At 39.3% G+C, this 24,145-nt stretch overlaps 4 protein-coding genes across 9 annotated transcripts in view; 3 read left to right on the plus strand and 1 right to left on the minus strand.

Annotated features, from left to right (window-relative positions):
• The first annotated feature begins 308 nt into the window (after positions 1-308).
• On the plus strand, positions 309-8,756 carry LOC136447160 (2-Hydroxyacid oxidase 1-like). The gene is made up of 5 exons (XM_066445857.1): positions 309-714; positions 4,465-4,616; positions 5,188-5,443; positions 7,254-7,414; positions 8,644-8,756. The coding sequence occupies exons 1-5, from the start codon at positions 575-577 to the stop codon at positions 8,754-8,756; spliced, it is 822 nt and encodes a 273-aa protein (XP_066301954.1). The 5' UTR covers positions 309-574.
• Positions 8,757-9,329: 573 nt separating this feature from the next.
• On the plus strand, positions 9,330-11,000 carry LOC136447250 (2-Hydroxyacid oxidase 2-like). Its single transcript, XM_066445977.1, has 3 exons — positions 9,330-9,524; positions 9,826-9,895; positions 10,288-11,000. The coding sequence occupies exons 1-3, from the start codon at positions 9,330-9,332 to the stop codon at positions 10,383-10,385; spliced, it is 363 nt and encodes a 120-aa protein (XP_066302074.1). The 3' UTR covers positions 10,386-11,000.
• LOC136447249 (rRNA N6-adenosine-methyltransferase METTL5-like) lies at positions 10,113-15,511 on the minus strand. 2 transcript variants are annotated; one of them, XM_066445975.1, is made up of 8 exons: positions 15,471-15,511; positions 14,647-14,817; positions 13,585-13,699; positions 12,971-13,161; positions 12,347-12,429; positions 11,791-11,842; positions 11,517-11,566; positions 10,113-11,149 (listed from the first exon to the last, which is right to left on the minus strand). In XM_066445975.1, the coding sequence occupies exons 2-8, from the start codon at positions 14,744-14,746 to the stop codon at positions 11,102-11,104; spliced, it is 639 nt and encodes a 212-aa protein (XP_066302072.1). In that variant the 5' UTR covers positions 14,747-14,817; positions 15,471-15,511; the 3' UTR covers positions 10,113-11,101. The 2 variants fall into 2 exon arrangements, with proteins under 2 accessions (XP_066302072.1, XP_066302071.1); XM_066445974.1 differs by having other exon boundaries at positions 15,394-15,479.
• A 2-nt stretch (positions 15,512-15,513) lies between these two features.
• Positions 15,514-24,145, plus strand: part of LOC136447244 (golgin subfamily A member 4-like) — a 62,542-nt gene continuing 53,910 nt past the window's right edge. For 4 of the 5 annotated variants that reach the window (XM_066445965.1, XM_066445963.1, XM_066445966.1 and 1 more), the window contains exons 1-3: positions 15,514-15,710; positions 21,229-21,351; positions 22,447-22,557. In XM_066445965.1, the coding sequence (XP_066302062.1) occupies positions 15,615-15,710; positions 21,229-21,351; positions 22,447-22,557 (330 nt within the window). In that variant the 5' untranslated portion in view covers positions 15,514-15,614. The remainder of the gene's footprint in view (positions 15,711-21,228; positions 21,352-22,446; positions 22,558-24,145) is intronic. The other variant, XM_066445967.1, reaches the window with a different exon arrangement.

Below are 24,145 nucleotides of genomic sequence, written 5' to 3' on the forward strand. Positions count from 1 at the left end.
TTGGTTTTGATTATTACTGTACACAAGAATGTTCTATAAATTGTATTATATCTGTGACTTTGTCACGGACCCTTTGTAAAATAAAAGTCTATGAGTCTGTACAAAAGTGTCTTCAATGGTTCTTCATTCATTCCGATTGATTTTTCTGCATAACTTATGAAAAAGAGGTCGTCATTAGCATAACACACATTCCATTGTATTCACCTTTCCTAAAGCCATCTTTACCTCTAATATGACATCTGTCGCATTTACCGTAAGGGAAATATGAATTTTCTGCATAAATGCAAATGTGACCCTCATTAGCATAACACGACATTTCCAACATGGCCCATCCTTCCTAGGAAAAGGGAGCCGACATCAACTTCTGACAGATCAATCAACTTTGCCCGAATACAACCCCGCTGTGGTTAAACTAAAGCCAGCGAGAGACTGTGTAAACACCGGCTAGCAGTGAGTGACCTGGAAGTATAAACATGATGTTGAACATTAACCCCGCCAGTAACTATGGGAAGCCACGGTTGTGCTAACCAAGGAGCCTTGTGCTAACGTACCCTGCGTTCGTGTATAGTTCACGATGTCTGCGGCCACTCTAACTTCTATCGCAGACGCTGAGAAGTCTGCGCGAGACAAGCTACCGGATTTTGCCTGGTCGTACTACAGTCGGACTACTGCAGACGGACAAACCTACCAAGATAACATAAAGGCCTTCAGACGGTAAGGAGTTGACCTTTAGGTCTCATTTATGAGTTTTTTTCGCGCGCCCCATAGGCTTACATGTTAAAATACGTGTTTTACATGGGCTCTATGAGAAATGGAGATATAGTTTTGAGTGTGTATGTTTGTCTGTCTGTCTGTTTGTGTTTCCGCACCACTCCAGTCAGCATAACTCAAGAGCCTCTTGATGGATTACAATGACATTTGGTATGTGGGCGGGTGTTGTGAAGCCGAAATTCAAGGTTGAATTTGGGCCCCCTGGTATGTGACCTTGGTACTGCAACAGAACTGCAATTTTTGTATCTTTTGACTTGGACGTGCTGTGGTCTTGATTTTTGGGTGGCAGATAGCTTGTGATGTAATAAAGAAGTGGTGTAGGTTTGGGCCCCCTAGCAGCTTCCTCTGGAACGGCAGGGGCGTTTTTGTGAAAATCTTCTAAGGAGAATAACTGAGCAAAGGAACAACGGATTTCAATGATATTTAGTATGCAGATAGCTTAGATAGAGATATACAAAATGAAGTGCAAATTATGCTAATTGGGACTTAATTTGCATAGCTAATGAGGAAAATCTATATTTGCAGTGTTTCCCATTATCAGACTCAAATACATGTAACGTATGTAGTTTATGGAAAGTGGATCATCAACAATAAATTCATAATTTGCATAATTAATGCAAAACACAATATCTCATCTAATTGGAAAATTATAGGACTGTCAATATGATACTTAGTATGCAGGTAGCTAATATGAAAAATCTATATTTGCAGTGTTTCCCATTATCAGACTCAAATACATGTAACATATGTAAAGTGGAATGCAAAAACATCATAATTCATCTAATTGGAAAATTACAGGACTATTCATATTACAACATGTGTAAGTTAGATAAAGGTGTTGATGACAAAGCATATATTATGCAAATGTGTAAGTCATTTTTTTACCTGCTCTTACACCCGTAGCCTTTTAAAGTAGAGCATAGCAGGTGGAGGGGGAGGGGGACTTGAGCAGATGAAAAGTTTTATAACAGAAACAAATTTCAATTCCTCTCCAACCATGTTGTGAAGTTGCCACCATGATGTACCAACTGCAGAATTTACATATACGTGCACACCGACAGAAGACCGAATCGCTAAAAATTTTCACCATAAGATTTTTAACTGTACTATGATATTTTACTGTATAACGTTGGGTAACATAAATTCGTGGGGTACTTAAATTCGGGATTTTTCGAAAACGGGGTATTTAGGGATATGTGCTAGATGCAAAATCAGTAATACCGCTAGAAATGCAAACTTGACAGACTAACGTATTCAGAACACTGTCTGAAAAGCTTCGATAACCATGCATTAGAAGGCGACGAGGACAAAAACTCTCCGTCCCTTATTGGAACAGTTTGAGGGCTTCGTGGGAGAATCACACTACATCGTTGTCGGCTGGTTTATAAGACAAATGTCACATCCGCTTCCTGCTAAACACAATCATTTACAATACAACTTATTTTCTTAAAATTGCTGACCTGCAATTGGACTCTAAGTGTGATCAATCATCAAAACCCCTCTTTGTTGCTACAACCTACGGCACGTGTATTTTCCCGCCGCCATATCATTACCCAGAATCCTGTTGTCAAGCAGACGACAAAGGTTTGTGAGGAACACTTTTTTGTCTAAATGTTGCGTGTGATTGTGGACTGAGGACGATATTTTCCTCAAAGTTTGCTACTAACACAACAAGGAATACATGGACATAGTAGTATTATCAATGCTACGGCATCCGGCTAACCTTCCATGAATAATGTACACGTTGCCATGACGGTGGATGTCGACTTTGACGTTCTATAGCTACCGACTCAACACACGGGTTGTTCCCGAACTGGCCTGATGTGTGCGGTACGGCCGTTTTTTCGTGTATTTTTTTTACTTGGACACGTCTATATCCATAGCACTTTCCTCAAGCCAAGGATGGAACGAATAGCTGCTGTATAAAATGTGATTAGCGGTAAGATATTCAAGACGAATCTTCTCTCCCGAATTAATGTGCCCCCCTGTCCGACAGCACCGTCATTGTGCGTGCGGCGGACGGTAGTTTCAAGTTGAAATATTATGGTGTCAGCACGACTAGAGACAAAATCTACCATATATATGATTAGTGCAAAGATAGTACATGATACTGACAGAATAATAGAAAAAAAGGATGGTTTATTGTTCTGCTAGATTGATTTCAGTCAACCATTATCGGAAAAATCCCGAATTTATGTTACCCAACGTTAGTTGCTGGTACGGTATTTTGCTGTACTTCACAGCGCAATTCAGGCACCCAATGCAATGGTGACCTGTCATCATTTGTAAACATTTGTAAACAGTTGTAAACAGTTATAAACTTTTGTAAACTTTTGTAACCATTTGTTTACTTTTGTAAACTTTTGTAAACCTTTGTAAATTTTTGTAATTTTTTGTAAACTTTTGTAAACTTTTGTAAACATTTGTAAACTTTTGTAAACTTTTGTAAACTTTTGTAAACTTTCGCAAACTTTTGTAAACTTTTGTAAACATTTGTAAACTTTTGTAAACTTTTGTAAACTTTTGTAAACTTTTGTAAACTTTTGTAAACATTTGTAAACTTTTGTAAACTTTTGTTAACTTTTGTTAACTTTTGTAAACTTTTGCAAACTTTTGTAAACATTTGTAAACTTTTGTAAACTTTTGTTAACTTTTGTTAACTTTTGTAAACATTTGTAAACTTTTGCAAACTTGTGTTAACATTTGTAAACTTTTGTAAACTTTTGTAAACTTTTGTAAACTTTTGTAAACTTTTGTAAACATTTGTAAACTTGTGTAAACTTTTGTAAACTTTTGTAAACATTTGTAAACTTTTGTAAACTTTTGTAAACTTTTGTAAACATTTGTAAACTTTTGTAAACTTTTGTAAACTTTTGTAAATTTTTGTTAACATGTGTAAACTTTTGGAGAAATAGTTTTGGGTGTGTCTGTGTGTGTTTCCGGACTACTGTCGGGTCCACGCTATCAAGAGCATAACTCTTGATATGATGGATTACGAGGATATTTGGTATGTGGGCGGGTGTTGTGAAGCCAAAATTCAAGGTCGATTTTGGGCCCCCTGGTATGTGACCTTGGTCTTGATTTTATTGTGACAGATAGCTTGTGATGTAATGAAGAAGTGGTGTAGGTTTGGGCCCCCTGGCAGCTTGTTCTGGAACTGCAGGGGCGTTATTGTGAAAATCTTCTAAGGAGAATAACTGAACAGAGGAACGTTGGCTTTCCACGATATTTGGTTTGCAGGTAGCTTGGATTGAGATGTACATAATGAAGTGCAAATTATGCTAATTGGGACTCAATTTGCATAACTAATGAGGAAAATCTATATTTGCAGTGTTTTCAATCATAAGACTCAAATACATGTAACATGTGTAGTTTATGGCAAGTGGAGCATCAACAGATTCCAATTATGCAAATAAATTTATAATTTGCATAATTAATGAAAAAGGGCCATGATTCATCTAAGTGGTAGATAAAAGGACTGTCAATATTGCGACATGTGTAAGTTTGATAAAGGTGTTTATGACCAAGCATATATTATGTAAATGTGTAAGTCATTTGCATAAACAGAATAGTTCATGGAGAAATGTGGTCTACGAACTCTTATTCATTCTATGTTGAGAACATTCACCCTAGATCATGTAAAAAAAATCTCCAAATACAATAGTCCTAAGTATGTCGCTACATCCCGACCAGATACCGCCTCATCCCGCGGAACCTGCGCGACGTGTCCGTCCGGGACACCTCGGTAACGGTACTGGGGACCAGGCTGGATGTCCCGGTAGCCATCGGGCCAACTGGCTGGCAGCGATTCGCTCATCCGGGCGCAGACTTGGCAACCGCCATGGGTAAGTTTTAAGTGGAAAGGTATGGAAATTATTGACAGACAAACCAACAACAATACCGCCTCGTGAATTACCATCCTCTTCCATCTACCCATCTCATTCTTCAATTCCAGTGTTTTCCGTCATTCTATACCGACTTTGACACATGTAAAATATGTATGTTATGTCAGGTGAGACGTTATCAAATACTAATTATGTAAATATCAGATACCAATTATGTAAATATTGGCCATAGATTCATTCAAGTGGTAAATGATAGTAATTTCACCTTTATCACATGTGTAAGTTAGTTTTAACTTAGAAAGGCGCACATAACCATGATCATGATGTACATAACCATGCATATATTACATAAATATGCAAGTTATTTGCATAATTAGAATTTTTAAGGAGGTATGAGGTCTCGGATATTCTGTTCTTGATGCGTTGGCTAACTCTTAGAATACATTGATTTTCACATATTGTCCAGGTCTCTCTATAGCTTAGCTCATTAAACATGGTCACACAGAACCGCAAGTTCTAGTCCATATATGTTCCTGTTTGTGACTGAGTAACGACGTTGTTCTCTATCCAGGCGCCGCCGCCATGAACACAGGGATGGTGCTGAGTTCCTGGGCAAACCACTCCATGGAGGAGGTTGCTGAAGTGGCACCTAGCGGAATCCACTGGTTCTACATGTTGTTCTACAAAGACCGTCGCCGCATGAAGCGCTTGCTGGATCGGGCAGAGCGAGCCGGATACACCGCCATATTCCTCACTGTAGACCAGCCTTTCTTCCCATTTTCTATTGACAAAAAGCCGGCACCTGGATCTTACCCGGTCCCTCTTAGGTAATATATGCGTTTATCTTACGATAATGAATGGGAACCACAACAGAGTAGGTTTTCATACATGTCTTATGCCTAGGTCACATTTCCAAACCGGGACCCGCCCGGGCTGCCTACAGGAACGAAAATTAAAAGTCTGTATAAACAGATATATACAGATTTTGCTCATGGATAGTCTTGTCATGTTTTGTGGGGTTTAATTTGTTGTCTTTTACATGTATATCATACTTTTCATTGCCACAAACGTGCCCGGCTTGGAAATGTGACCGTAGCATTACAGCGCATTATATAAACTAAATATCTCACAGTCGGTGCCATTAACAGGTATCAGGACAACTCGGCCCATTTCCAACTCGGCCCATCGCAAATCTGGTCAACTCGGCCCATCGCGGTGGTCAACTCGGCCCATTGCCGAGGTCAACTCGGCCCATCGCCAAATTTCCACAAAATAAAAACAAAAACACCTTCTAAACCACAACCTCATGACTGCAATTTTTAATGTTTACCCGCCGTGCCATGGGTAGTAACATACATGTACATGTTTTACAATTAGGCAAGGAGACATTGTTACTTAAAAGTAACAATGTCTCCTTGCCTAATTGTTAGACAACTTCGACTTGTTGAGATTTTTGGAGCTCCATACCGCTGGTGCTTTTGAAAGGCAATCAACATAATTTTCATAGAGACCATGTTTTTTGTCAGAAAACTTCGAACTGTTGACTTAATTTGAGGTTTTTGGAGACCCATACCACAGTCGCTTATAGGCAATCAACTTGATTTAATACAGACCACGTCTTTTTGTCAGAGAACTTCAAACTGTTGACTTTAAGGTTTTGGGGCCGAGTTGACTAGGGAGATGGGCCGAGTTGACCAGGGAAATGGGCCGAGTTGACTGGGCCGAGTTGGTAATGGGCCGAGTCGTCCGACATTCCCATTAACATTGTGTTGGTGACATGAAGGCAGGTGGCTACCGTAGAAGTGTTTTCCTTAATTGCTCACCCGACCGATAGTAATTATCGCACGATTTTTTTCTGAAAAGACTCACTTGAAATGAGTAGATTTCTGAATGAAGAAACACAGTGAATGACGTCTGTACCAGGCAGCAATAAAAGTGATTGTGCCGTGTCAATTGAGTTGGATAGGAACTGTCCATAAACCTTTAGGCCACAGCATGTACATTTTATGGATGACATCCTCAGTAGACTCCAAAACTAATGAGATAGGGCAAAAAAAATAAGGCGGGCAAAAAAACACAAGATTCCTATATTTTCAAATTTATATATCATAAATCTTGTTAAACAAGAATTGAGGCGACAAAATATAATATCATGACCAACAGGTCTTCTATTCATGTATTCACCCAATGAGGCTTCATACATATTATAAAACCTCATTGATACATCAGTAAACATGTCCTTGTAGATGTGTATACATCTCAATAGATTAACTACAACAAATGCAGAAAAGATCTAGCTTGTTGTACCATCATCTGAAGCAACTACACTGGGTATTCATATGCGATGAAACACCTTGTGTATACAGCTCAATTAACTAAAACCAAGGACATTACATGTATATAATATTATACCATCATGGGCAGGAACTACACTGGGTATACTATAGTAGACGTTAACGACATATATTTGCCAATTTATGGCATGTTGACCACTGTCGGATCGAGGGCAATGAAAGTTCTTGTTTTCTTTCGGAATCAGGGGAAATTAATGAGCGCGCTGATGTCATCCATAAAAATTACTTGCTGTGGCCTTACCACATGTATAAACATAAGTGTATTGTCTTCCTCGCCGGCTAGGTTTCCTAACATATTCGACGTAGAGCCGCCCCATGCCATCGGTAGTGCGGAGTACCGAGAGCTTTTGAGAGCCACATCGAAGGAAGCGGCTACATGGGCAGACGTGGAGTGGGTCCGAGACAACACCAGGCTGCCTGTCGTGCTGAAGGGGGTTCTCTCGGGTAGTGGAAAACAGTGATGATGTTCGTCCATCGTTGTCGATGAAGACCTCGACTTCAGTCGCCCTTGTGGGTGCGGGCGTGGCTGATCAGTCCAATTCTTAGTCCAATTCTAGTGGAAAACAGTACATTGTACTTAAATACAATTATATAGTTACGCACAGTAACACTTACTCAAACAACTGGATAAGATTTTCCAAATTTCACCGTTGCTTGAGTAATGAGTAACTGTTACTTTGCCCATCTTATTACCTGGATGTCTAACATTTATCAACGTAGTAGCAAATCTATTTGAGTATATCTAATACTTGGGGACTGCTAGGCGGACTAACGGAACCTGCAGCTGCAGAAACATTCTTAACCCTTAAGCTACGTTGATGAAGGTTAGACATCCAGGTAATAAGATACGCCAAAAATAATTACTCAAGCAACTGGATAATATTTTCAAAATCTTATCCAGTTGCTTGAGTGATTATTTTTGGCGTAACCCTTAAGCTGCCAGGTTTTTTAGCCAGGTAAAAATCAAAAATGTTTGACCCCTGACCTCCCTCACGAAACCCGCGAAACACCCGGCGGCGCTAACTCCCCTAACTCCCCGCGCTACACGCACTCAAAGCTGTTTTGTTCTGGGGAATACCCTATCCCGGTTATAACCGGGTCCAGCACACAAGGCATATTTCTGTATCCCTAGTTAAGTCGGGACTGGCAGCTTAAGGGTTTTAAAACACATAAATCACAGTTAACAAACAAACAAACAAACGAACAAACATCAGCTCTGAGGTCTTCAGCATATATGTATGTATACACGTAGTTCTTAAATTTGTTTTCTACGATGTTTTTATTTTCCATCCCATCTCTAAGAACTTTTCTTGTTGGTCTTTCAAAGTGCCCGTCGGCCAAAGATATCGGTGAAGCAATCAATATCGATTTGTAATTGTATCATTAGAAACTTTTCTTGTAATTGATTTTTATTGGTTGTTTTTTTCCTGGTACTCTATGATTATGTTTTGTTAATTTTGTTTATTATAATCCAAAAAAAGCGAACATCCATAAGCAGGGTGAATAAACAAATCACCCTGAATTTCAGATAGCTCGCTTAACTTACATATTAAAACGATTACAAAAATACATGTCACAAACAGTTATATACAAATTGTACAAAGCTATTGGGGCAATTGCGCAAAGGAAACCAATATATGTTTTTGTAACTGACCTGTATATGATGTATGCAGCCGAAGACGCCAGGATGGCTGTGGACCGCGGAGTGAACGGTATCCTGGTGTCGAACCACGGCGGGAGGGAACAGGACGTCGTACCGGCAACGGTGAGGAAAAACTTCCGCTAACATTACTAAGTAAACATATCAAGCAAACTTTATTGCACAACAAATGTAACAGGTACAATGTATGGCAAGTTTTTTAAGCAGTAATAAATATCAAGACTAATATGCCTTTGCCTATAACAATGCTGGTTAAAAAAAGATTTCTACATAACTTAAGACTAAACACTACGCTATTTTTGGACATCATCCACTTTTAATTACTAGTAACAACTTCGACTTTTTACCAAAATGTTTATCCACTTGTGTAATAAATGTAGATATCTGAACATTGAATGAAATAACATGGATATCATATGTAAAATATCATAGACTGACAAAATAGGCAGGCTTCCTAAAAACAGTGTACTGTATGCCTAACAACTCTATCAGTCTATGCTGACTCAAATCACCTGTTTGTAGCAGAAGAAAAGACGCCAAACCAGGAGTAGATTCTATAAGACGGTGTGACAAACTTGATATGCGCTTGTTCTTTCCGGAGGCAGGTTGTTCTGTTTTAGCATAATTCCCGTTTTTCTTTAAAACCCAACTGATGGAAATCGATGCGCGCACGGATGTCATTGGTAAGATGAAGTCAAAATGGCATTAACAAGGAGTAGATGGATATTTCTACAGGTTGACGTCCTGCCCGACATCGTCCGTGCGGTTGAAGGTAAGGCGGAGGTTTACCTGGACGGAGGGGTCCGGACTGGGACGGACGTGCTGAAGGCCTTGGCGCTGGGGGCCAGATGTGTGTTCATCGGCAGGCCTGCACTCTGGGGACTCGCACACAATGTAAGTCTGACCTTCCAGATTTGATCTCGCGGACAGTGATGCTTGGGTCACATTTCCAATACAGAGCCCGGCCGGGCAGTCTTTGGGAACGAAAAGTATGATATAAAAGACAACACAAAACGTACCAAAAAGTAAAGAGCATAGCTTGTGCATTTTTATTTATATACACTTTTAATTAATTTTTCGTTTCCACAAACAATCCAGTCGGGCTCCGGTTGGGAAATGGGACCCTAGCATCACGCAAGTTTAGACGATCCTTGAGTATTTTTTTCTTAATGTTAAATTCATGTTTTCTTCTTAGGGCGCAGAAGGAGTCCAGCAGGTTCTTCAGATTCTGACAGATGAACTCAGTCTGGCCATGGCCAGGACAGGTACGTGTTTGGCATGTACAAGTATGTATTGTCAGTCCGTATCACATTGACAGGGCAAGTATGCGTAACTAGTCCGTCTGTATCACATGGACAAGGCAAGTATGTATGTATAGTCAGTCCGTATCACATGGACAGGGCAGGTATGTTTAAGTTTGAATCAAGTGGGCAGGGCAAGTACATGTACGTATATTTGGTCAGTACGTATTGTATGTATTGTAAGTATCACTACAGGCAGTCGTATCACTGGTACATGTACAGTGTCTTTTCCATTATAACACATTCCTAGTTCAGTATATCTTAGGATAAAATACCATATATGAACCATATGAATATAGCAACTTTGTGTCACTGTTTTAGTACATCTTCATAATATGATTATTTCATGTTTCCAGGATGTGCCAAGATATCCGACATCCAGCCGTCACTTGTTGTGCACCAGTCGTACTATGGCATAACAGCTGTCAAAGCAGTACCGAAGTCCAGATATTGATCTATAGGAGACAAGCTTTAAGACACTTGCAGGTGTCCTAAACTGTCCGGTTTTCTGTGTGTTCCTACTAAAGTAATGGCAACATGATGGGCAGGTTTCAGAGGATAGAATTAGCCTCAGGAACTAGTAATAGTCCACTGTATTCTGCTGCTGCAGTAGTCATTGAGTCTGGACACTCTGCAGCTTCAATCAGTCTTTCTTCAATTTTCTCCACTTAGTCCGGTTCCTCACAACATCCTTAGCAACGTTTTCTTTCTGTCCGCAACGATCCTAGTCCTCTTTCTTTCAGATCTGCCCTCAGTAGACTCAGTAAGTTCTTGCAGTGTCTTCCTTTTCTTGATATATATGTATAGATCTTTATCCATCTGAGGAACTATATGTCATAAACACTGAAGCAGGAGTTCTTTTTGTCTGGTAGACTACTGTAATTCTTGTTTTTTCACTGTAACTTTATGCTCACTGTTTTCACGGTCACCTCTGTACCGTGAACTTATCATCACCGTGAAAAAAACTGTTGTTATTATTTGATCTTATTCATGAATTCCTTCACACATCCGTTCTGTAAATCACTTGCCGCCATCGTGAAGTAAAGTTCATTGAAAATCATTTTACTTACACCGTGAAGATAAAGTGAATTACAGTATACAGTAAGATTCATTGCAGTTAGTAATCATGAAGGTCTGGTCCATGATGTACATGTACAGGTTGATGATTTTTTATTTGCCTGGGAAAGAAAATCTGATGAAGTCCACTTCAATATCTACCTGTAATGAAAGAGGAAACTTTTTAATACCAGACGACTTAAATTGACAAAGTTTCAAAAACAGCCATAGACTTGAACTTTATTCATTATACAACATTGCAAATCAATATTAATTTTAATAACCTGAATTGCATTGGCATTAGATGTACAGTGGTGAGGTACAGCTGTAGGCAAGTTATTACCAAGAGCATTGAAAAATAGAATACTACTGAAATTGAGACAGTTACTTACAATATAGTTTAAAATCAACTAATATTTTAAATCAATGATTTAACAACTTCACTTAGACTTCTTTAATAGTGTCAAAGAAGAAACTTAAGAAAAAACATTGCAAAAAAACAGTGAATTGGAAAGAGTCTTTCTCTTACCAACTTGTGCTTGTGGAATTTATACATCGCTGGAAGATCAAATCTCAGCTCTGATGGAAAGAAATACAATACAACTTAATACAAAATGCTGTAATGATATTTCTGATTTGCAGTAGATGACAAAAATTGCTCATAATAAATGTAACCATCTCCCTGCCCTCCTTTCCTTGCTGAACAGTGCAAAGTTGGTGAGTGTTTAATATACAAAATGTAATTACTGGAGAGGAAAATTTAAACGTTTCACATGAAAATTCAACAATAGATTGGTATGTACCTGCAACAACTTCCATATTCACATTCCACTCTTTGGCTTTTTTCTTGATGTGCTGGAAATGAAATAAAAAATAATATTGTAGTGAGATCAACATTATTTTCTAAATATTGACTGACAGCATTGTTTTCTATTCCTGTGTCTAGTATTTGTTTCACAGTTAATTTGGATCATTTACACAAAATGTTAATCTCCAAGCAGATCTATAGGTTGCGAAGACCGTATTCAACTGGAAGAAGTCGCTTTTGCAACCCAACTTGGATTGCTATACAAGCTCCTTCTTCCAGTTGGATATGGTTTTGCAATCCATTGGGCCTGCTTGGAGGCTAACAAAATGTATCACTTGAAATTGAAGGAGATTGTGTAAAAGACCACTGTTCTATCTAAAATGTCTGATTCCTTAACAATCAAAACTTAAGAAACGCTTGATGTCAGAAGTCTTGCACAAGGCAACAGATGTGGTCTATAGTTGAGTAAAAGTGAGAAAAGGAAAATCAAAATATTATCAAGAAATTCCCAATTATTCAAGAAAAGTATATACCAGTGTATACAAACATACTTGTCTTGTTGATGTTTTGTGGAGAGAGTAGACAGATTCTGTGGCCATGTCCAGGGCTGTTCTCAAAAATGTCATGTCGATTCCTGAAAAAAAAGCAACATCACAAATCAAATAGTACAGGTAAAGCACATAAAATTCAAAGCTTAAGACTTGAGACAAAGTGTATATGGTTTTTTGACTACTAGAAGTGCAAGCCAAGTACACATGGACACCCCTAATCTTCTCAAGTGTGCTGTTTTCTTTGATACCAGGTTGTTTGTGAAATGATGTTTATAATTGTGAATTTTTTCTTCAATTCGTGTATGGAACAGATTTGCATACTGTTGCACATGAGGAAGCTTAAAGGGGATAAGTACATGTAGGAAGGTGTTGTTACTTTTTCTCTATGTCAATCTGTTGAGTTGCTTTCAATTTGGCAAAATTAACATAGGAATGTTTAATAAGTGAGGTGAAGGGAAGGTGCCATGTGCAAGCACGTCAAACCCCCAGATGATGGAAAACAGAAAAGGTTAAACCGGATAGTGATTGAGTACGTGAATTGGAACTTTTTCTTTAAGTTTATTTGTCAAGTTACTTTCAATTTGGCAAAATTAACATAGGAATGTTTCATAAGTCTTGACTCACCCCAGTTTTTCTTGGTCCCGAACGGTGGGTTCATGATGACGGTGTCAAAGGCCTTGTGCCACCTGCCGGGACAGGTGTGCAGGTGTGTGACATCAGCCTGTATCAGGTGTATACTGTCCAGCTCCAGGTCTGTGCAGTTGGACTGGCACATGGACAGGGCGTCTTCATCGATGTCGAACCCCACACAGGCACTGAGTAGGGTGGTTAAACATTTGCTGTGCTATAACACTGTACAATAAAACTCTTTTCTTGCAGTCATATTGGTGCCCCTTTTTGTATTATAGCTGCAGTACTTTCACCTTCAAGTGGTGATCTATATTTTTTTGACCATCAAATGTTTTAAGACGAAAAAAAGTTATTTCAAAGCTGTACGTTATGAAAAGACACTTGACTTCTTGATCTGCAATTCATTGAAATGCAAAAAGGGACCCCAATTTGACATTCTGCATTGAGTTGAAACCTGTCAAAGGTTCAAGAGTTCCTGGTACAGAATCTATCAAATTGCAAACCATGATAATCAAAGGAATAAAGATTGAGCTCAGCATTATAGCTTGAAGTATAGTGTACTAGTACATATATACTGGGTTGATTGTACATATGGCTAGTAAGCTTACCCTGCCCCTAACATGGCGGCCCCAGCACACAGGACTCCACATCCACAGCCCAGGTCTGCCACCAGCCTCCCCTCCACAGCACTGTACTGGGTCTCCATGGTGTACAGCATGTGGGCTGGGGGATCAAGAGAAAGTACATCATCAGCATGACAATAGACAGAAATACTAGGATATCTTTTATCTTCTACCATACCCTCCATAGCACAGCACTGTGACAGGTCTTCATGGTGTACATCATATGGGCTGGGGCCTGGGTAAGAAATCAGCTATCAAACACAGTCTTACCATGTACATGTATAAGCACATACTTGGTCTGCATGGTGTACAGCATATAGGCTGGAGGAGTCAGGGGCAAGCACATGTCACGCCATCATGATATGCCAAGTAACAGTTACTCAACCGACTGGATATAAATTTGGAAACGGTCAGACGTTTCAAGTCGCACCCACTACTTTTCGTCAATGTCGTAAGTGCTTCATGTATGTGGTGTATCTTATTACCTGGAAAGCTTATAACAACAGCAAAAGAAGGTTATCTTTTATCTTCTATCTTTCCCTCTACAGCACTGTATTGGGTCTATACGATACAGCAGGTAAGGGTAACGTGTGGGCAAATCATAATCTATGGTGACGCCCCTGGCAGATTACCTATTTCAGTATTTGACTATTTTGTAACAAGTACTAGTGCTGATTCGTTCTGTCAGTTCATTATAGTGATGCTGAAGAAGAGTGAAGGATGTTACTTGTAACGTCTGGAAATAAATCTCCGAATTTCATCCAGTTGTAGAGTTTCACTAATGTCTTTATACAGTATTTGACTAGATTTTATCATTTTTCAGACAGCCTAGTTTGTCTGGTGGAGACTACCCTGGGAGTCCAGACACCGTATTCGGCGCGCCACCGAGCACCGCACGCGCTCCCAAGCTTTCCCGGCCCACCCTCCCGCTGCCCCCCGAAGACCGACCCCGCCCCAATCTCCGCTGTAAACTCAAGCTCCGCTAGCCGTATTTGGCCGATATACGGTGTCTGGTCTCCCAGGGTAGGTGGAGACTAAATATTTCACCTGCTATATGTGGAGATGTTGGGTACTGTTCCAACAGAACCTTGGGCTCTTCAAACGTCTCCACGTCCTGGAGATAACTCTCCAGCTCCTTCAACCTCATTCTTCTCAGTTCTAATGGCAGATTTTTTTCACTCTTCTATATGTCCAGCCTGTGAAGTATGATTAATAAATCTGAAAGACAGAAAGGACTGACAATTAGGCACGTGAATAAAAATTAACTATTTTTAATAGGAGAGCATTAGAAGACGGTATACCGTTAATGTGGGATGGAATATTATGGGCTTTCTGAACACTATAGGGATTTCGGAAATAGTCTATTGGCTATCACCCTGGCCCATCACCATGTTTGTTATCATTTATGTTTACAGTGTTTGTTTAGCAAGTTAGGACCAGGGTTGCCAAAATACTGTAAATTTTGAAATTATAGCAGTGGTTTAATGTTATTAATCATCATTTTCAGTGACCTAGCTATTCGCCGCAAACTTAAAACCATTGTGAAAATGCTTGTTTGGTCTTCTGCTAAAATTAAAAACCACCTGAATACTTCATAATTTTTTCTCCCTACCACAAAATTAAAGCCCTGCTAACTTGAGGCATTTTACAGTAAGTCACACAAATATATACTCACTACACTATACTGCATACTGTATAACAACAACAGCATTTTTACAGGAATTCAGTGACCCACATACCACCGATGTCTAAATAGAGAATCTTAATGTATTCTGAGAATCGTTATGTCCTCACTTTATCTTCCATCAGCAAAAAAGACGTCACAGAATGGTGTAGAATATGATCGTTTTCATCAAAACAAAAAAACCAACCTCACGTCAAATGGGCGCGGCCATCTTGGTTTAAAGGTGAGGGTTCAAAGGTCCATACCCACAATGCGTTATAAACGCTACACGTAGCCGATGGGTTGGATTTTTACACTTTCGATACACAGTTTTCTTTAACAAACTGCCGAAATGTTTCGGAAATTGAAAAACAAGATAGAAGAAGAGGCGGGGAAGTCGCCGGTGAACAGGTTGCTGACTGGGGCTTCACCATCGAAGGGAGAACCGGTGAGATATTGGGTGTAGAATAGCAGAACTTGGGAGGGGTTTTTAAAGAGGGAGGGGGGCGTTACTGCAGACAACATAAACATCACAAATTAATTTGTTATTATGATTCCTTCGCGAAAGAAATGAAGACAATAGTTCACCCATTGGGTTGTTTGTTATGAGGTCTTTGTCTAAGAAACAGTTGTTTGTAAAAACTCTTGTATTTTGGATCGTAGTTTGATTTCTAGTATTTACAACAAGTGTTTCTACAATCTTTGATAAAGTTAATTTGAACATACACACATATTCCCATGAAGCCTATTCTACAAATATGGTTTAAGACATTATAACCACTATATAATGCAAAATGATATAATTTTTGCCTAACAGAAGGATTGATTTTTATTATTTGCTATGATTTTTATAGGATCACCAAGCAGTCCACAAAATATATGGTCATGGTGTCTCCTCTGTTCAATTTAAAATATCCTCATCAAATATCTAACATCTTTCTGTATCATCATTGTTTCTATCAAAACCCAGTGGCATCCTCTATTTGAAAAAGGAACTTTTCTGTGTACAGTTAAAAAAACAATACCTTTGACAATGAAATTTTATAGTGTACTTGGTCCTTGGTGCTACTATAAAAATAAGGTTTGTAGTGATCATGTTATAATTTGGTGTCCTACACAGATCGGTGTGTAGTAGTATCTTGGATCCAAGGTTTGGTACTGTACTGGTCAAATGCACAAAAGTTCAAATCACAGTCAATACACTACTCTCACCTCTCAAATAAACGTACCGGTACGTTTATTTTTTTTCGCCAATAGTTCCACCCTGTACGTTCTTATTCTAGACGGTACGTTTATTATTTTTTGAAAAATTGAGGCTTTGCAAACCAGGAATCCCTCTAAAATCGCAAGTTAAGGTTTTTCTGCCCATATTTCCCCGGTATTTTTGCTCGTAATTCGCTATTTTTCGGCCTACCGGCGTTGCTTTTCTCGCCGCTTTGACGGCCCTGTGAAAAGTATCCTGGCGGCACTCGTAACATATCGGTCGATATCGCTATGACGCTACAAAGTAAATCGGAAAATAAGACGCGACATTGACATTTTAAAATACAATTTTCATATAAATAACTTTGATAGTCTCTGTTTACATCGTAAACCAAAGCACGCTGATCAAAAACGTATGGTCAGTAGGGTGCTCGCCTACACAGGGAATAATAATTTCCTGACCACTATATCCGTAGTATCGGCAGCGCGGCGGAAGAATTATTTGTTCGCAGAAGACATGTAACACGTCAAAACAACAATCATAACTTAACTTCCCTTGTGATATGTGTTTTGAGGCCACAAAATCTCTAAAACGGCAGAAATATGTCCGATATGATTCGGTAAACAACAGCGCGAAATCGCGAAACATGGCCGCCACTCTCAGGCATGGCGACAGTAAAACTAGCAGCATATTGCGTAGTGCGGATACCGATCTTTAAAATGATACCGTAAACGCATGGAAATATTATATAGACACACAGCGCCATATTTATTTTCAGAGGGTTCATTTTTTTAAATAATCGTAAGATTTTCCCAATTTTGGCGGTTCATCGCGGGTTTCTAGTGTCAACACGTAATGGGTAACTTCTTAGTATGTGCGGTCTGTGACGTTGAGCTACTTTTACAGTCGATCTCTATTCAATATTGTGGGATTTACCGCGGGAACTCGAAATCCGAGCGTCTCACTTTGTTTTCGACGCTATGGAGCAAAAGTTTATAGACATATTTCTTCTGTGGAAGGACTGTGTTCATATTTTTGTGGTTGATGTCTTTAGAAAATATGATCAGGTACATTTCATGATCAGGTGTATTTCCCCTGTATAAATAAAATGAAATGAAATTTAACTTTTAAAAGTACTCTGATGATTTTTTGTTATATGTCACTGATTGTCAGTCATAATAAAATGATATAACAATTTTCTTTGATCACTTGCTTCAAGTTCCAAGTAGAAAAAGCATGTATCATGTACATTTTCACTTGTTGAATTTGAAAGCACCGTGGCCCCCGGTTAGGGGTCATAGCGGGGAACCTATGCCCAATTTTTCAATATTACTATTATATTTTACGAAGAGGCGAGGAAGATCATCATGATTTGAACAAGCTATGGACAGTTATTCTGTTCAATATCTATGTACTTAATAGGTATGGCATAATTGACTAAATATAAGTTACCTACCTGCTTATTATCTTATTTCCCTCTGACAGTGACAGTTGTACATGTATGGACACAGTTTACCTAGCCTCGACTGTCGATTTTTGAAATTTTCCGGGGGGTACTTTTATTCCAGGGGGTACTTATATTACATTTTGAAAAATTTGTCCGGGGGGTACTTCTATTCCAGGGGGTACTTCTATTTGAGAGGTGAGAGTAATCATATCTCTCTCATCTTATCATCAATCTCAATTAACAACTGGGTCTGGTGATATTACTATAAATTGGTTGTCAGCCTCAGTGTTCTTATAAAGTTATACAGCAGGAGCACCACACCTTTCAAGTGAATTCCTCCAACTACGCTTATAAGTTATACCAATACTATTTGGATGTGAGCTGACACAACAGTATATTTTACAAGTCAGTGCCACATATTCATCCTTCAACATTGAAATACTTTGCTCCAAAAATCAAAGGCCCTCCTTTTCAAAGGGAGTCATAATCCAGGTGCTATATGTGAAATACTACTTCATTGTAATATTTACATGTATAAACATCTTCCTTTTTTAGTTTGAAAAGACAAGTCTTCTCTCCTTTTACTTCGTCTCGTCACTTGGTCCCCCCCTCTTGCCTTCAGTGTTGGTCCCTCAACTGCTTTTTTTCTAGAAATAACATTTAGGTCTTACACTCTCAGACTAGATAGTCAAGTCAAGTCAAGTTTATTGCACAACAATTGCATCAGGTACAATGTATGGTAAATACCATGGCATATTGACAGCTAGATATGTCACCGTCACCAGGTTATCTATTACACCAAAAAAGCAATTACTTAAACAACTGGATATGATTTTGGAAACGGTCAGACGTTTCAAGTAGCATCCACTACTCTTCGTCAGTGACTGTGGATGGTACTTGAAACGTCTGACCGTTTCCAAAATCATATCCAGTTGTTTGAGTAATTGCTTTTTTGGTGTATCTTATTACCTGGATGTCTAATCTTCATCGACGTATCAAGGTTATCTATTGTCTACAATAATTGAGCTCTAATAGTACAAAATTTATGTGGTAAAAGCCTTTAAGTTTGTGGGCATTCAATATCGTGGTTGGGACAAAATGGAGTGTTCACTGTAGTTTTAAGTTTGCGGCTGAAACAAGGGGGTAGTTGGACAGAAGACAGAACAACTTTGCTGTGGTTTTAAGTTTGCGTTGAAGAGGCCACCTTGAAAACCGAGAATGTTCAACCACCGCAAAAATTTCAACATCTACAGTATATCAGTTGTCATCTCTTCTTTTCATTTCACAGACAAGGCCCACACAAACATAAAACTAATATTGATTTACGCACATTCAGCAGAATATCTTAAGTAAAATCCAATAATCTGTAATAGCCCTTGGGATGGATGTTGCTTGAATTACAGACCTTCGTTAATAAATCTGATATTGTATATATGATATTTCAGATCACATATTCATTAATTTTTTCTGTCATTTTTGAAATTGCAGTTTACAGAATTTTGATTATGATGGTTCAATTGGCCGATACCAAAACAAGATTAACTGAATATTGGGGAAATAAGATTATGGAGATTTTTGGCATGATAAGCAAATTGAAAGATATTTATTTTAGTTACAGTAACCTTTTTATCAGCATAAATCCTGAATACGACTGTGAGGGGGGTTAATCCTGATCCACCTCTTGTGGATTCGGCAGATTGAATCAGGACCAATCCCGTGCCTGGGTGATTCCCGAATCGGGAATCCTAGTATGAACAGGTGTACAGGAGTCTAAGTATCAGCCCAGAGCAGCCTGCCATATGGTGATTCAAAATGCAATGCCTTCTCACAAATCTATTTTGCCTTGAGAACAGCTTTTCTCATAACATTTTATCTCAAAAGTCAAAATTAAATTTCAGTTTTTGCCTGCAAATAACAGATCACAGATAGCATGCCTGTATTTACGTCTTCAGTATACTTTAGTACTATGAGAAATTCCTGTGCACAGCAGCCAGCCACTTTATTCCCACCCTCTGGAGAATACAATCAATATGATCTAACGAGAAACTCCCCAAGGTTGACAAACGAGGCTGGTCCTGACGTAATACTGCAGGTCTGCGTGGGCGGGACACAGGTAGCATGACGCACCGCCAGACTTCCGTCATCTATATTAGTTAATTAGATCAGACTGGCCACCTCTCCACTATATGGCAATCGCTGAACAACCAAAATTGGATTTCTGTCACGGTAATACTCATAAATTCATCCTTAAGCTTGATTAAGACTAAGAGATCTAGATCTAGGGTCCAAAACCAAAAATATTCCTTCGTCATCATCATCATGTGCCTTAGATTATTGCTTTTCCACAAAAGGGATTGTTAAAATTCAACAGTTACATGAATTTGCTATCAATCAAACAAATTTTACCAAACATGCTGGTAAAAGTAAAAACATAGCCTTTTAGAGTTAAATAGCTATATAGCAAGTACGACTTAAAATTAATACTGTTCCCAAGGTAGCACTTTGAATTATGTGATGTTAGAGAAACCCAAAGCTATATAATCCTGCTGTTAATCAAGTCTTGCTCCATTCAATCTCCTTACTACAGAGGGAATCGTCACCTGTTCGCGGTGGTGATTCCATTGGATCAATCCGTTTTGCGGTAATCAAATAGATTGGGTTGCGAGTGGCGTGTGTAGGGTCTGTTGGTGTGTGTCAATCTGATCAGTAAAACTGGGAATGTTAGAGGCATGGAAAGGAACGGTGTGATGTTGGAAAGTTCTCGTCTGTTGTGGGATTTGGAGGTGAGGTTGTGTAGGGTCTGTCGTTGCACGTCAGTCACTTTATCTGATCAGTAAAATTGTTAGAGGCATGGAAACGTACAGTGTGATATCAGAAGGTTCTCGTCTGTTGTGGGACGTGGAGGTGAGGTGGTGTTGGTTCTGTCGGTGTGTGTCAGTCGCTGTATCTGATCAGTACAACTGGAATTGTTAACTTAGAGGCATGGAAACATACGATGCGATGTCGGAAAGTTCTCGTCTGTTGAGGGACTTGGAGGTGAGGTTGGTTGATGATGTTTAGTTGTGATGGCATCAGTCAACATACCATGTACATGTAGAGCGCAGTTTTGAAGTGTACTAGTACTACAGAAAGACTACATTCAAGCAATACTTAGACCAGCCCTGTCTTTAAACCAGAATCACTAACCCCCACCCCTCTATAGCCTGTACTATAGAATTGTACAGTAACATTTTTAACACACAAATGATTGTACCTGGATTGCATGATTTAACTTAAAGTGTTGCATTCTTTTTTCCAATGTGTATCTGATTCTAGGACAGTCCAAGTCACACTCCCCCCGCCAGCGTTAATGCAGCGTCCCCGGCCACCCCCCTGGCCAGGAAACCAGCGATATGGTCGGCTGGGACGCCTCGCAGGGTGGACCACACACCCACCAAGGTAGGGGCTATCTAACTCACAAGACAGAAATATTGAATATGATATTTTATTATCATGCCATTTTCATATATGTCTACCTATGTAGGCCTATTGACATGCATGTACAACTATGCAAAAACGAGACAATGTTATACATTCCCGACGCAGCAAACTGACGATAGTTACATTTGTACTAACGTACTGTTCTGCGAACATTTAACCACTGCAAAGATTTCAATATTTATGAGAATGTGATATTCAGAGAGCTGTCATCATCTCATGAGATGTACTGATACCTTAGCCTGGTTAACATCCTCCGTAGTTACTACTGGCTGTCACTGATTGTTTACTTACCACGGAGCTATAAGTGAGAGCCTGCTGTAACCACGGAGGATGGTACCCAGGCTGTCATCATCTCATGAGACGATACATTTGTACCTTAGCCTGGGTACCATCCTCCATAGTTACCACTGGCTCTCTCTGATGGCTTGCTTACCACAGAGCAACGAGAGAGAGCCAACAGTAACTACGGAGGATATATATATATATATATATATATATATATATATATATGCCAGGGGGATACATCATGTGTTAAGGTTGTATAAGGCAACTCAAAGTTGATTTTATGGATGGCATCATTTCAAAAATGAAATTGGATTTGTGAAGACATTTTTCTCAATTTCTTGGAATTTAGGACATTCTAGGACACTATAAAATGTATCCAGTGTTGCTTGAGTAACTTTTGTATTCTGTAACAAGGCAATACTTGTGGAAGCCTCAACATTTTGTCTGTCAAAAACATCACCATCTCTTCCTTCGTTGTCTTAGCATGTGTATTTCTGTGCACACTACTCTCCTGTCCAGTCTGAAAAATCCCCTGCAACCAATGATTGAAGCTTGTGTGAACACAATGTATTCCATCATCCATGTCTCTGACTCATAATCTTGCATGTCTGTATTTCTACGTGGACTACTAGTATTCTTATTCCACTCTGACATAGCCCCACAGCCAAAGATTGAAGCTCATGTGAATATACATGTAAATGTATTTCCATGTCTCTGACATATAATCTTGCATGTCTGTATTTCTACGTGGACTCCTCTTCTGTCCAGTCTGACAAGGCCCCTGCGGCCGACGGCAGCATGCGGTCAGCTGCTCTTGACCTCCTGTCCTCCCTCACTGCTCTTAAGGGCTCCAACAGCTACATGTTACCCCCTCATAAGGTCAGTCCGTCTCACTGGCTGTGTGTTCGCTGTGTTGTGCACTGTTAAGTCATGCAAACTTGCAATTTGATTTTATTGGGAATGGCTGCAGAATTAATTCATTCATTTTGGTCTTACTCACTCTCTCACTGGTTTATTGTCTATTCTTATGGATTAGATAAAATCTTAGTCCTTTTGGTGTTATGACAACTTGTGAAGTGATACAATTTGAGAAGTGACTGTTACTTACATGTAGTACATATCAAAACCACCAGAGGAAGAGAGGGTGTGGACTGTATTGTAATTGGAATAACTAGTCTCAAAAGAGAGTATATTTGAGGCAAAACATGGATGTCAGTCCATGTATAGAACTAGCCTCCGTTGCAGTCCTTTTCCCGCAGCGATTTTTTTTTTCAATTTTTTTTTTTGGGGGGGGGGCATATCTGCTTGGGATCCAGTATCCGCCGTGCCCCTGTGTCCGCCGTGCACCTGTGTCCGCTGTAGACCCTGTGTCCGCTGCTGGGGAAGGACTGCAAAAAAGGCTACAAAAAAATTGAAAAAAAAAATCGCTGCGGGAAAAGGACTGCAACGGAGGCTAGTATAGAACAGGCAAAATATTTCTTTTGCCCTGTCACATCCAATTTGATGTGTCAAGAATATGTCATCCATAAATTTGAATTTGTGTACATGTGGCCGTACATGAGCCAAGAACAGACACTGGAGTGGAAAATGATTTCTCCAAAATTTGATACTATGATATCACCCTTACGTTCTGGTTAAGCAATAGCTTGCAGAGTGACTACGCTAGCTTCTCTATACAAGCATGAAAAATGATGCAGCATTGATGCTTGTTGGGCAATTGTTTTACTCCTTTTGAATGATCCATTTGAGGCTATCTTATTATTAAGTGTGCCTATGTCTGTGCTATTGTCATTGTTTGTGTCTCTGGTGTGTGTTTTGCTGTGCTCCTTCGATTCCTAGCATCAACTACAATGTTTTATGATGATATAGTAGTAAGTGGGTTCAGTATGCTGTTAGCCAAGCTTGCTTTGTTAAAACAACACCCCTCCTCTTTCTAGTACACATTTGTACTATACTGATTATCACACACCTTATTCTGTATGCTCAACATTTTTTATATTCCCCTTCCAGTGGGAAGGGGGATATACTGTTTTTGCTTGCCTGTTCTTCTTCTTCTTCTTCTTCTTTCTTCTTCTTCTTCTTCTTCTGCCAAAAAACAAGTAGATGTGTGGTGGTAGCTCTACTAATGGTATTGCAGAAAGTTATATGTACCTTATGTTACATTGTACGGATGTTATATTTGAGATGTAGGTACCTATAGGAAAGGTGAACACACCTGACAATGAATTATGATAATGAGGACCTAATTTGCATAATTTATGCAGAAACTTGTATTTCCCTTACCGTAAAAGCTGCAGATGTCATCTTTGAGTTGTAGGTACCTTCAGGAAAGGTGAACACACCTGGACATGAATTATGCTAATGAGGACCTCATTTGCATAATTTATGCATACACTTGCATTTCCCTTACCATAAAAGCTGCGGATGTCATCTTTAAGATATTGGTACCTTTAGGAAAGGTGGATAA

This window comes from Branchiostoma lanceolatum, chromosome 13 (genome assembly GCF_035083965.1).
Source record: "Branchiostoma lanceolatum isolate klBraLanc5 chromosome 13, klBraLanc5.hap2, whole genome shotgun sequence".
In the NCBI taxonomy this organism is placed as follows: Eukaryota; Metazoa; Chordata; class Leptocardii; order Amphioxiformes; family Branchiostomatidae; genus Branchiostoma; species Branchiostoma lanceolatum.